Raw genomic sequence first — 11,747 nt, forward strand, 5'->3', positions numbered from 1 at the left:
AAGAATTCTGCATTTGCTCATTTTATATTAGAACCCACTTCCTTCCTCTTCACCTTTCTCTTCCTTGCTCTGGAATTATCTTTTCTTTTTTTCTAACTCTTTCTCACTCTCCATTCTCAGACTGACAGTATAACTCTCATGGGTCTCCTCCTTAAAAAGCAATCACATTTTTCCAAACAGTGTTTGTAACCTCAGATGGTGTGATGGGAAGAAGGAAACCCTAGGAAAGCAAGAGAGGGGCAATGGGTGTGGTTTAGTGGAAGAGCACGTACCTAGTGTACATGAGACCCTGACTTCAAAACCCAGCATACAGAGAGGGGAGGAAGAAAAAGAGGATTTGGGGTGAAACACAGGAACTGAAATTTAAATCTCTCCTTTTTTTTTTCAGTTTGTTTGTTGTTGTTTTTTTTTGTTTTTTTTTTTTCCCGGTACCAGGAATTGAACTCACGACCTTGTGCTTGCCAGGCAGGCTCTGTGCAGCTGAGCTAAATCCCCAGCCCCTGAAATTTAAAGCTCTAAATGGCTTCAAAATTTTAATCCAGCTCCATGAGAAGAGGAGAACCCAGGAGTTGGAATTAAAAAAGAGAACTGAAATTTAAATCTCTGTAAGTCATTTCAAAATTTTAATTCAACCCCGCGAGATGAGGAATGTCTGTTGCAAATGCCCCTTGGATGAAATGTGAACTTTGGGGTGGAGAGACCAGCCAGCTCCCCATGAACCCATGTCTAGGACTATTTCCTTGATGTTAGTAGCTAGCTACCCCTTCTTTGTGACTGCTTGCTTGGATCATAAACACCGCCTTCCCAAAAGGTTCCCATCTTTGATTTAATTGGGAATTTAGGTAATTTTATGTGGCATAAGCACCCAGATTTAAATAAGCACTGATTTTCTAGTAAACCTGGTATTGGCAAGGGAGAGGTGGAGTCCTCATTTGCTGATTTCTATGCTGTATATACTCTCTCCATGACTGATTTTACATTGCCACTGGATGCAGAGAAAGGGAAGACATACCCATAACTGGCTCTTGTGAACTGGTTTAAGGTGGTTCCAGCCACCTTAGTTACCTATTTAGCTAATTATGATTACTCACAAAATGCCCACTGTAGCCTCTAAACTGTTCATCATCATCACCATCATTGAAGACTGTCTGAGGCTCTCCAATGCATAACAGAATACATCTCTTTCAAATATCTTTCTGAGTCCAAAGATCTAGATTATAAGACCTTATGAGTCCTTGGAGTTCATCTAGCCCACTCATTTTATTGCTAAGAAAACTCTTTTTAGTCAGTGTCATAGAGGGGTCTTCCTCTAAATTTATCTTTTCCACCCACCCATTCTGAAGAATCTTGTAATCACTTCAGGCAGTTTCTATGCTTTATGAGAGAACCTGACCATAAAACTCACCTGCAAACATGAAAACATTTTATTCTAAACTTATGTCACACAGAAAAATGTGTTTTCCTGCATTGTTTTCATTTCAAACATCTTTTTTTGGTAGGAGTAGTGAAACAGGGTCCTGCTCTGTAGTTCAGGCTTGAACTCACTACATAGCCCAGGCTGGCTTTAAACTTGCAGTGATCCTCCTGCCTCAGCCTCCTGAGTGCTGGGATTATAGATGTATGCCACTACACCTAGCTTCAAATGTCTTTTGTAAAGAATTTTCTTTTCTGAAAGTCCAACATTTGAGTACTGTTTTGTTTACTCACACACACACACCTCCTGTCATTCCAGAAGGATTTAAAGTGGATGTAAGGATGGTGATCTAGACTCTTCATGAATTTTCTCACAAACCTTTCCACACTCTTTAAACTAAACTTTGGCAAAACAGAACCATTCTAGTTCTTAAGCTTTCTGTCATCTTTAACACCTCCATAGTTATGTAAACTACTTCTTTTCCACTTGGTCATCATTCATCCCATGAAGCCCAGGTGAACCCCTGCAACCTCCCAAGAGCATAATTAGTATCCCCGTCACACACTCTTATCACCACATCAATGAATTTGTACCATAGCAAAGTCCACACTGTGGTTTAGTTACTTGATTGCCTTATTTAACCTTTAGCTCCTCAAGTGTAGAACTTATGCTTAATTGTAGCACCCTCAACAGTCCCAGCACACAGATAGTGCTTAATAACTATTTGTAGGATCTATGGCTGAATGTTTGAATGTATAGAGGATGTACAAATGGATGGAGGGATGGATGGATGGATGGATGTTTCCTCCCCACTTCTGCTTGTGCCTCACCTCTGACTTGAGCCAAGCCACCTGTTATCCCACCCCTGCAATACCAGGTTCACAAAGCCACAGCCCCACTCACCTGGGAGGCAGAGAAAAAGTAGAGCTGAAGGTAGCCACATGGTCCAGTCTTCCCGGCTGCTGTCCCTAGCAAATCCAGGTCCCAGCTGGAATCCAGATATGGATATCAGAGCCCAGGGCATCCAGCTTCTCCTTGTTCAAATTTCCTTTGTGCTTCTCTCATCTACTTCTCTTTTAATCTCCTAGCTGCTTCCTAATTTAACAAAAGAGGAAGAGTGTCAAGAGACACGTCAGGGACTAAGGTCAAAGAGAGAAATCTACTGAATTTTCTCTCAATTAAAATATAATGTTTGCATGACACTCTGAACCTTCGTAGAAGTCAGACACAGCGCATCAACAAAGGAGACCATTTGGCCTGTGTCTCTCTCATCCCTCTTCTTGTCTAGGACTATTTCCTTGATGTTAGTAGCTAGCTACCCCTTCTTTGTGGCTGCCTGCTTGGGTCATAAATACCTCCACCCCAACAGGTGTGATGAGCACTCCATGAGTCTCACCACTCACCATTCTGTTGGTGATAGACAGTTGTGAGTGAGCAGTGGATATTTGTGAATCAGATAACCTTAGACCTCTTCCACCAACCGAACATCCCAATACCCTTCTTGGGCTCCAGACCCAACTTTCTAACTTCCTCCAATTATATTCTGTGCCTATGATTCTTACTGTATGACTCTTACTCAGAATCAAGGTCATAGTTAAGAGCATAGATCCCAGAGTCGCAGCAACTCAAATCCCATTTCCACCATTTACTAACAATGTGCTCTTGAGATTATTGCTAAGACACTGTGATCTTCAGTGTCTTCATCTGTAAAATGGAGCAAAGTAACAATTCTTATCTCCCAGGGGTGCCAATAAGAAAGTCTAAAATCTGTGTTATAGTAGATTTAGTGAATAAAGACTCAGACTCCAAAGAGAAATGCCCTATAATATGCAAGCCCCCAAATTTTAATACATAACTGAGGGCAAGTTCAGGAAAGGGAACACCCACATGCTAGAATAATACAAGGAACTGAAGAGCATGACATGAACAGGATCTGGCACCAAAAGGCTAGAAGAGACTGGAAGAAGTGACTTTTGGCTTTAGGAGGAAAGGGGCTGGTATCCAAACAGCTACTTGGGACAGAAGCCAGTGCCTCAGGTTTGTGCTAGTCCTGCCAACAGCTCAGGTCCACAGTGGTCACTGCAACCGTGGAACACAGGCATGTGCAATCCCATTGGTGGGTTCATGGGGTGTCAAGGCATCTTGGCTCCCTGGATCCATGAGCCATTAAAGAGTCTCCCAGGGGCTGGGGATTTAGCTCAGTGGGACAGTGCCTGCCTGGCAAGCGTGAGGTCATGAGTTTGATTCCCGGTACCGGAAAAAAAAAAAAAGGCCGGGGATATAGCTCAGTGGCACAAAAGCCTGCCTGGCAAGTGCAAGGTCCTGGGTTCAATCCCCGGTACCAAAAAAAAAACAGTCTCCTATAAGAATACTGCATAGAATTGTGACATCCAAGGTCATTGTTTTCTCTGGATGTAGACTTCTCCTGTTCCTCTTAGCAGCAGCTCTTACCACTCCTCCAGCCACCTCTGAGATTCCCTCTCTAGTGTCTCCATCACCTGCCCCAGATGTGTACTGACCCTGTACCTCAGTACACTCACCCTGGATTCAATGGTACCTCAAAGTCAGCATGACCAAACCTCAGCCTATCCCATGACCTCCCATCCAGCAAAAACCAAACAGCAACCTTCTTCTCTCCCTTCACCAGCGGAGCACCCACAGCCCAAACTTCACTTCCCACTCTTGGCAGCTGTAGAGATGCTGCCCCAAATTTTCCTGAGCTCCGGAAATGCTCTTCTTGGTGGAAAAGAGAAATCAGCAAGGTAAAAGACCACTCTTATTATCTTCAAGTTTACCCCAGATATAATCCAAAAAGTTGTAGAGCGTGGAAAAGGGGAGCAATTCAAAAAGAAAGGGGGTAGCTGAGAGATGCATTTGATGTATATAGAAAACTATTCCTGCATTAGCCAATTTATAGAGACTTAGAGTATGTTTCTACCAATAGTGGGACAAGTGGCCCATTTTCAAGAACAGAAGCAGGAGAAACTTGCTCCTCAGGAGCTGCATGTCTGCAGGAAAGAGGCTGCTGCTGTCCCAGGTGAGCTGAAGGCTGTGGCTGAGGAGGAGAGGAGAGTCAGGTGGGCCTCCATGAGGGAAGGGAGCCTAGATGTCCAAGGAAGAGAAGAAATGGCAGAGTTGGAGATAAAGACTGGGTCTAGGGAAGCCCCAGGCCCCTCTCGGTCCTGAGGACTCAGTGTTCGCATCCTCCCAGCAGAGAAGATAACCCAACCTGTTTCTGTCCAAAATATAAAATTTCCTCATATCCTGTATCTAACCAAGGACAGGGCCTGGAGCCACCTGACCAGCGCCTTTAGAACAGGATGGCCACTAGGCCAGGCCTGAGTCCAGCACAGGGCTCAGGCCCCATGGCTGCTCCTGCTGCCCCTCTCCTCAGGGATTCATCTCAAACTCACCAGCTCTGCCCACCTCCAGCCACAGGGCTTGGGGTCCAGAGTTTGTGCTCAACCAGCCCAAAGAGGCCACAGCTCTAAGCGCGGGCCATTGACCTTGGTTCCACTATCATCCTCAAGACAGAGTGAGCAGTGGCCTATTTTCTGATTTATTCAGTCACTCAATAAATACCTATTAGGTGCCTACTGTGTGCCAGACTATCAGGAAATCGGGGAATATGAGAACAAACCAGGAAGAAAAGTCCTTGATCTCATAGACCCTGAGTTTTAGCAAAAGAATTGACAGCATATTGACAGCTAATAGCTGCACAGCACTTATTAAGGGCCATTATCATCGTTAAGAGTTAATCTCAGCTTCTTTCAGGTCATCTTTCAAACATCCCTGTGAGGTAAAATTTCTGTTATCCCGTGTAAAGACAAGGAGACTGAGGTGCACAGAGGACAACATGTGGAAGGCCTTACAGCTGGTTGGCGATGGAACTGGAACTTGAGGATCCAGACGGCCTGGATCCAGAATCTGCTCCCTCATCTCCCATTTATACAGCTGCTTGTAGTAAACAAATGCAGAAAAAGGACATATACAGATCATGAAGGTTGCTCTGAAAGCATTAGACAGCAATATGCCTAAGGGTTACCAGGAAAAGCTCAGAAGAAGTAAGGTTCAGGCTGAGACCCAAAGGACGAGACTGTGCTACCCTCTGAAGCACTGAAGCAGTGGTCTCAGTCAAGGAAATAGTTTCTGTCTGGTGATACCTGGCAACATCCTGAGACATTTTTAGCTGTTACAACTGAGTAGGGTGCTTGTGGCATCTAGTGGGTGGAGGGCCACGATGCTACTACACTCTCTACAGCACGCAGGATAGCCCCTACAACAAAGGCCAACCCAGCCCCAAACAGTGCCAACGCAGGGAAACCCTGAGTTAAAGGAAAAGTGCTCCAGGCAGGGCACTAGCACGGGCACCGTACCAGGATGGTGAAGCATTTGGTGTGTTCTGGAGACAGGGGAGAACCCAATGAGCCTGCAGGTAGGTCAGCCAAGGGGAGAGGGCCAGAAGGTGCTGAAAGGGGCCTCAGGAGGTTCAGGAAGGGGTCTGAATTAAAAGAGAAGCACTGAAACTTTTCAGGCAGTGTGTGTTCTGGTTTACAGAGGAAAATAATCACTCACTGGGCAAAGGGCAGATCAGACTTGGGATGGGAAGCAGGCAGATGAGTCCAGAGGTTCTACAGTCATCCAGCGTCATGGTGGGGGGACATGAATGGTGGCAAAGATCTGCCAAGATGTGCAGATCTTGGTGTTTTTGGAAGCAGAACCAGCAAGGTTCTTCAGAGGGTGAGAGGCAGATCTGCTGGTAAATCTGTCGCTGTCATTGGCAGACCCTAGGATATCAGAGAGGTGCTCAAAACACTTGAAAATCAAGAACAGAGACAGTTACATAAAATTAAGACCATTTGGGTGTAGAAAAAAGACAAACAATGAAATTGGGAAAAGTAAACTAAATGCCCAAAAAAAGTCTGTAGTGGTGGGCCAGACTGGCAACTTGGTAATTAAGCAAGATCCCACCCAAAACAAAAAAATAAAGTGGGGGCTGGAGATGTAGCTCAGTGTGAAGGCCTGGATTCAATCCCCAGGACAAAAAGAAGAAAGCCAAAAATAGAAAGAGCCTATACAAATCAAAGTGAAACATACTAAAACCCTGGAGGAAAAATTGGCAGACTGTGAAAGCACAATTCTCCAAAGAAGACATACAAAGGGCTAATATTGGAAGGAAAAAAGTTTAACCCCACAGATAATCAAACACTTAGGTATATCAACACAACAAAATTATCAGTTTTCCCAAATGAGCTATGATTTTTTAAGGTAATTCTCATAGAGGCAGGCTACTTAGCAGTGAGTGTGAAGAACTCTTAAACTGTCCTTTCTTTTGGCCCAGAGATTCCTCTTTTCATTACCTAGTCTAAGAAAAAATTGAAAATGTGCATACATTACTGGAAAACTTGAAAGATCCTAATTATCCAATAGTACAATATCCAATTTGTGTAGTACTGCAGGTGGGTGTGTAGACAGATGAGAGATAAAGGAAGGAAGAGGAGAAAAAAGGGTGGGGAAGGAGGAAGGGAGAGAGAGAGCATCCAAGCATTTGGATCTAAGAAGGAACAGGCAAATGATTAACTTGCTAACAAATTCTTTTATTACAAGCACAGAATATAACCTGTTCGCAACAGCAAACTGGCAGTACTTCAAATGCTTATCAATGATAAAATACATGCACTGTGGTATATTCACGCAATGACATCTATTCATCACGTTCAGCAATGCAAATGGATAGATTACAGCTGAAACATGCTGAATCTCAGGGACAACACTAAGAAGCAAATCTATAAGACAGTACCTAGAGTAGGATATCATTTATACAAAGTCCCAAAACAGCCATTACTAAACTATAATACTTAGGGATGTATATCAAGAAAAAGCTCTAAAACAGATGAAATTAATATACAGGTGATAGAAATCAGGTCAGTGGTTGCCTAGAGAGGGGAATTGTCTATAAAGAAGCAGACGGATACTTTCGGAGGTAATTAGAAATATCCTATGTCTTGATTGCAGTATTGTACACACAGGTATTCTCAAAAGCTCATTGAATTATACATACAAAGTGGGTGCATCTCATGTATAGTGCAGAATACTAATGAATATCACAAATGCTGGAGTAATGGATACCTCTGGTGAGGTGGGAGGGTGTGAGCAGGGAGGGGATTTCTGGGATACTAGCAACATTCAGTTTCTTTTTCTTTTTCTGGTTTTTTTTTTTAGGCAGGATTCACTATGTAATTCAGGCTGAACTTGAACTCACTATGTCGCCCAGGGAGGTCTCAAACTCATAGCGATCCTCCTGGCTCAGCCTCCTGATTGCTGGGATTACAGGCCTGCCCCTCCACACTCGGCTTATAGCATTCTGTTTCTTGACCTCATTGACTGTTATGTAAGCATTTGCTTTGCAATTGCTCTGTAAACTATGTGCAGATGTTCTATACACTCTTCTCTACATATGATTTATCTTGCAATTAAATGTATGTATGCGCAGTTACACACATGTACATATACAAAAATCAATGCTCAAGAACACTACACTTCATAAGAAAAACAGAAAGTCACTACAAAAATGCAAGCACTCCAAGTGCACCATCCATTTATTCTTTCATTTAAAAAGAATGAAAAAGAAACAAAACAGCATTCAAATATGTTTTGAAACCAATCCAGATGAAGACTAGGTTTAAGGAAGATCATCTATAAAGGAAATGACAGTAGAAAATGAAATCAGTTACTCTTCCTGACTTATACATAAGTAATTATTGTTAGTATGATTATGTTTATATTGCAAATGTTGAAATTAATTCTCAGAAAAATGTAAACCTTTTTCTTTTTTTTAATTAATAAAAATAAGCATCTGGAATTTAGAGTACAGATATATCTCCCTTCCTGCAGAGGTTGGGGAGGTACGGTGGTGGGGTGGGCAGACTTCCCTTCCTGGTAGAACTCTTGCTGGAAGTGGAAACTTGAGTGTTGCAGTCCACAGCAGGCTGTCTGCATGGATGCAGGACCGGAAGCCCATGGAAGTCTCTCCAGGAAAGGGCAAGGCTAAGCAGCAACAGCCAGAGGAGGCTGGGTGTTACTCATGTTACACCTAACAGCCCACAAAGCTGCATGACTTTCACAGAAAACAGAGGCTCAAAGAGGCCCTGAAACCAGTGGTCACCTAATCAAGCTCACAAACACCAATTTCCTCATAGTCCTTTGGGATTTGGGGAAAAGTCAATGAAGGAAGAGGAAATCTGCATATAAAGGAGACCAAGAAAGAGACAGCCTTCCCCAAGGAAGCACAAGCCTCGCCCCACCGCCACTGTCCCAGCTAGGGGAACACCCACTGGACAATGCACAGTATGGCTTAGAGTGACACGGACACTAGCATCAGGTGTGTCTACCACAGTGCAGACCCATTCCTCCCACGGCAGGTGGAGTGCAGGACACTTGCAGGGTTCTGCCTGCCCAACCTGGCTGCACCAGCAACCAATATCATAAGCACCTGGAACATGTGCATTTGGGGGAAGTTGCCAGAGAGAAGAGGTTTAGCGCCTAGAAGTTAAGGCTACAGGTAGAGCTGTCTACCCCACCTCAGCAGTGGGGAGGTAAAGGCTAGGGAAGTCCAAAGATAAGAACAGACAGCACTGCCAGGAGTGGTGGTGCATGCCTGTAATCCCAGCACTCAGGAGGCTGAGGCAGGAGGACTGATTCAAGTTTAAGGCCAGCCTGGCTTACAAAGTGAGTTCAAGGTCAGTCTGGGGGGCTGGGGATTTAGCTCAGCAGCACAGCGCCTGCCTGGCAAGCGCAAGGTCTTGAGTTCGATTGCTAGTCCTGGAAAACAAACAAACAAACAAACAAAAAGTCAGCCTGAATTGCATAATAAGACCCTGTCTCAAAAAGACCAAGAAGAAGAAAAGAAGAAGAAGAAGGAGGAGGAGGAGGAGGAGGAGGAGAAGAGGGAGAAGAAGAAGAAGAAGAAGAAGAGATAGCAACCTCAGTGATAGGAAAATGCAAGTCAAAACCACAGTGAGCTATAACTTCATACCCAGTAAGATGGCTACACTCAATAAGTTCAGTAACAACAACTGTTGGCAAGGATGTGGAGAGACTGGAGCTCTTAGACACTGCCTATGGGAATGTGAAAGAGAGCATCCGCCTTAAAAAACAGTCTGGCAATTCTTCAAACAATTCAACATAGAATTACCATAGGATCCAACAATGCTTATAGATGTTTAAGAGAAATGGCGCTAAATGTCCACACAAAATCCTCACCTCAATATTTGTAACAGCTTAATACCTAATAACCAAAAGGTAGAAAATATGACCATCAATAGATACATAAAATATGGCATCTCCATACAATGGAATATTATTCAGCCATCAAAAGGAATAGAGTACTCACACATGCTACATCTTGGAGAAACCTCAAAATACTGTACTAAGTGAAATAAGCTAACCACAAAAGATCACATACTGTATGATTTCATCCATCTGAAATTCCAGAATAGGGAATTCTATAGATAGAAAAGCAGATTGGTCATTTGCTTATGGGGAATATGAAGGAGAGGGATGATAGCTAAAACTTGCAGGATTTCTTTTTTGAGGTAATGAAAATCCTCCAAAATTAAATGTGGTAAAGTTTGCATAATCCGTGAATGTACTAAAAACTATTTAATTGTACACTTTCCATGGGTGAACTGTATGATAGAAGACCTCTACCTCAACAAAGCTATTTAAACACAACACACACACACACACACACACACACTCACACACATGCATACACACAAAGAGCACAGAGTCCCAGTGTGGCCTGCAGGACAGGAAGCGAAGGGTGGGGATGAGGGGGACTTGGGATGGTGGTCCCCTCTACCCCTATTCCATGTGTTCACACAGCACAGTGCCCTGGGCTGAGGAGGACCAGCAGTTTCAGAGGTCAGCAGAGGAAGCAGAAGAACTGAGCTCCCCTTTCCCCAGCCCTTCTGCCTCCACAGTAGCTGCCAGATGTGGAAAACATCACTGGGCGTGGCTACACATGGGTGTAATCCCAGCACTCTGGGAGGCTGAGGCAGGAAGATTACAAATTGGAGCCCAGACAGAGCAACTTACTGACTTACCTATACCCTATGTCAAAATAAAAGACAAAAGCAGGGCTGGGCTGTAGCTTTGTGGACAGGCCCTGGGTTCATTCCACTCACCAGGAAGAGGGCAGAAAAAAGGGGGGGAAATTTTTCAGAAAACTCAGCACCAAAATGTTTTTTAAAAATTAGATATCTGCCAATATGTGTAGTTTGAAGCCAAAGAAGCATGAAGTAACAACAAGCTGCAATGTTCCATAACTGTTGTTACTAATATCATCTTTTTAAAAAATGTGCCTCTTGAGAAATATTCAAGGTAAAGTTCTACAGAATAAAAGTAGGAGTTCAGGGAAAATGGGAGGCTGGTGAAGAGCAGAGAAACAGCCTCTGTGAGATTTGGTGTCCTGCACTGAATATAGCAACATGAGAGAAAAAAAGGAGGGAAGTGGGTCCCCGGGACCTAGCAAGGATCTGAAGCAAGAATTGAAGCCCACAGGGAGAACAAAGACAGAGACCTCCATGCAGAGAAGAAAGTGGCAAGTGGGGCTTTCTCCCTGAGCCCTGACTCACTGCGTGGGTCACTGTACACAGGCATTAGCTAGGGCTGTCTTGATGGATACCAGGTCCTTGTTTGTTTGCTTGTTTTTTTGCTGAGACAGTGTCTTGCTATGTATTTCAGGCTGACCTTGTGGAGATTCTCCCACCTCAGCCTCCTCAGTGCATCACCATGCCTGGCTACCAGCTCCTTCTGTCTCACTTCAGAACCATGAATTTACAGAGCCTCCACTCAGCACCTTGCCTTCAGAATTCAATACTGAGCACCGCCCCCATCTTACCATCACTGACTCCCTTTGGTAACACACGTTGCAGAGCCCATTAAAGGCAAAACACCTGTGAAATCCAGGTTCTCTGAAGGTCATGACCCTTCAGCTTGGAACACATAACAATGAAGGAAATAAATCTAAAGACTTAGAGGAGCCCCAGAGCTTTCAGCCCAAGCTAGTTCAATAACTCTAGACTCCAGAGACTAGAAAAGTAGTGATCAGCCAGGTATGGTAGCACACACCTGTGATCCCAGCACTCAGGAGGCTGAGGCAAGAGGGTTGCTGTGAGTTCAAGGCCAGCCTGGGCTACATACTGAATTTTAGACTAGCCTAAACTACAGAGTGAGACTGTGTCTCAAAAGAAAACAGAAAGAAAGAAAGAAGAAAGAAAGAAAGAAAGAAAGAAAGAAAGAAAGAAAGAAAGAAAGAAAGAAAGAAAGA

At 43.9% G+C, this 11,747-nt stretch overlaps 1 protein-coding gene across 2 annotated transcripts in view; it reads right to left on the bottom strand.

The window, feature by feature from the left end:
- The window catches only part of Cd300e (CD300e molecule), a 70,457-nt gene that overhangs the window by 6,134 nt on the left and 52,576 nt on the right, over positions 1-11,747 (bottom strand). Inside the window, exons 1-2 of one of the 2 annotated variants that reach the window (XM_005412248.2) lie at positions 5,990-6,201; positions 2,318-2,509 (exon numbers count right to left, since the gene is read on the bottom strand). In XM_005412248.2, the coding sequence (XP_005412305.1) occupies positions 2,318-2,438 (121 nt within the window). In that variant the 5' untranslated portion in view covers positions 2,439-2,509; positions 5,990-6,201. Of the gene's footprint in view, positions 1-2,317; positions 2,510-5,989; positions 6,202-11,747 lie in introns of those variants that run through there. The other variant, XM_013508641.1, reaches the window with a different exon arrangement.

This window comes from Chinchilla lanigera, unplaced genomic scaffold (genome assembly GCF_000276665.1).
Source record: "Chinchilla lanigera isolate Chin_1 unplaced genomic scaffold, ChiLan1.0 scaffold00152, whole genome shotgun sequence".
NCBI lineage: Eukaryota > Metazoa > Chordata > Mammalia > Rodentia > Chinchillidae > Chinchilla > Chinchilla lanigera.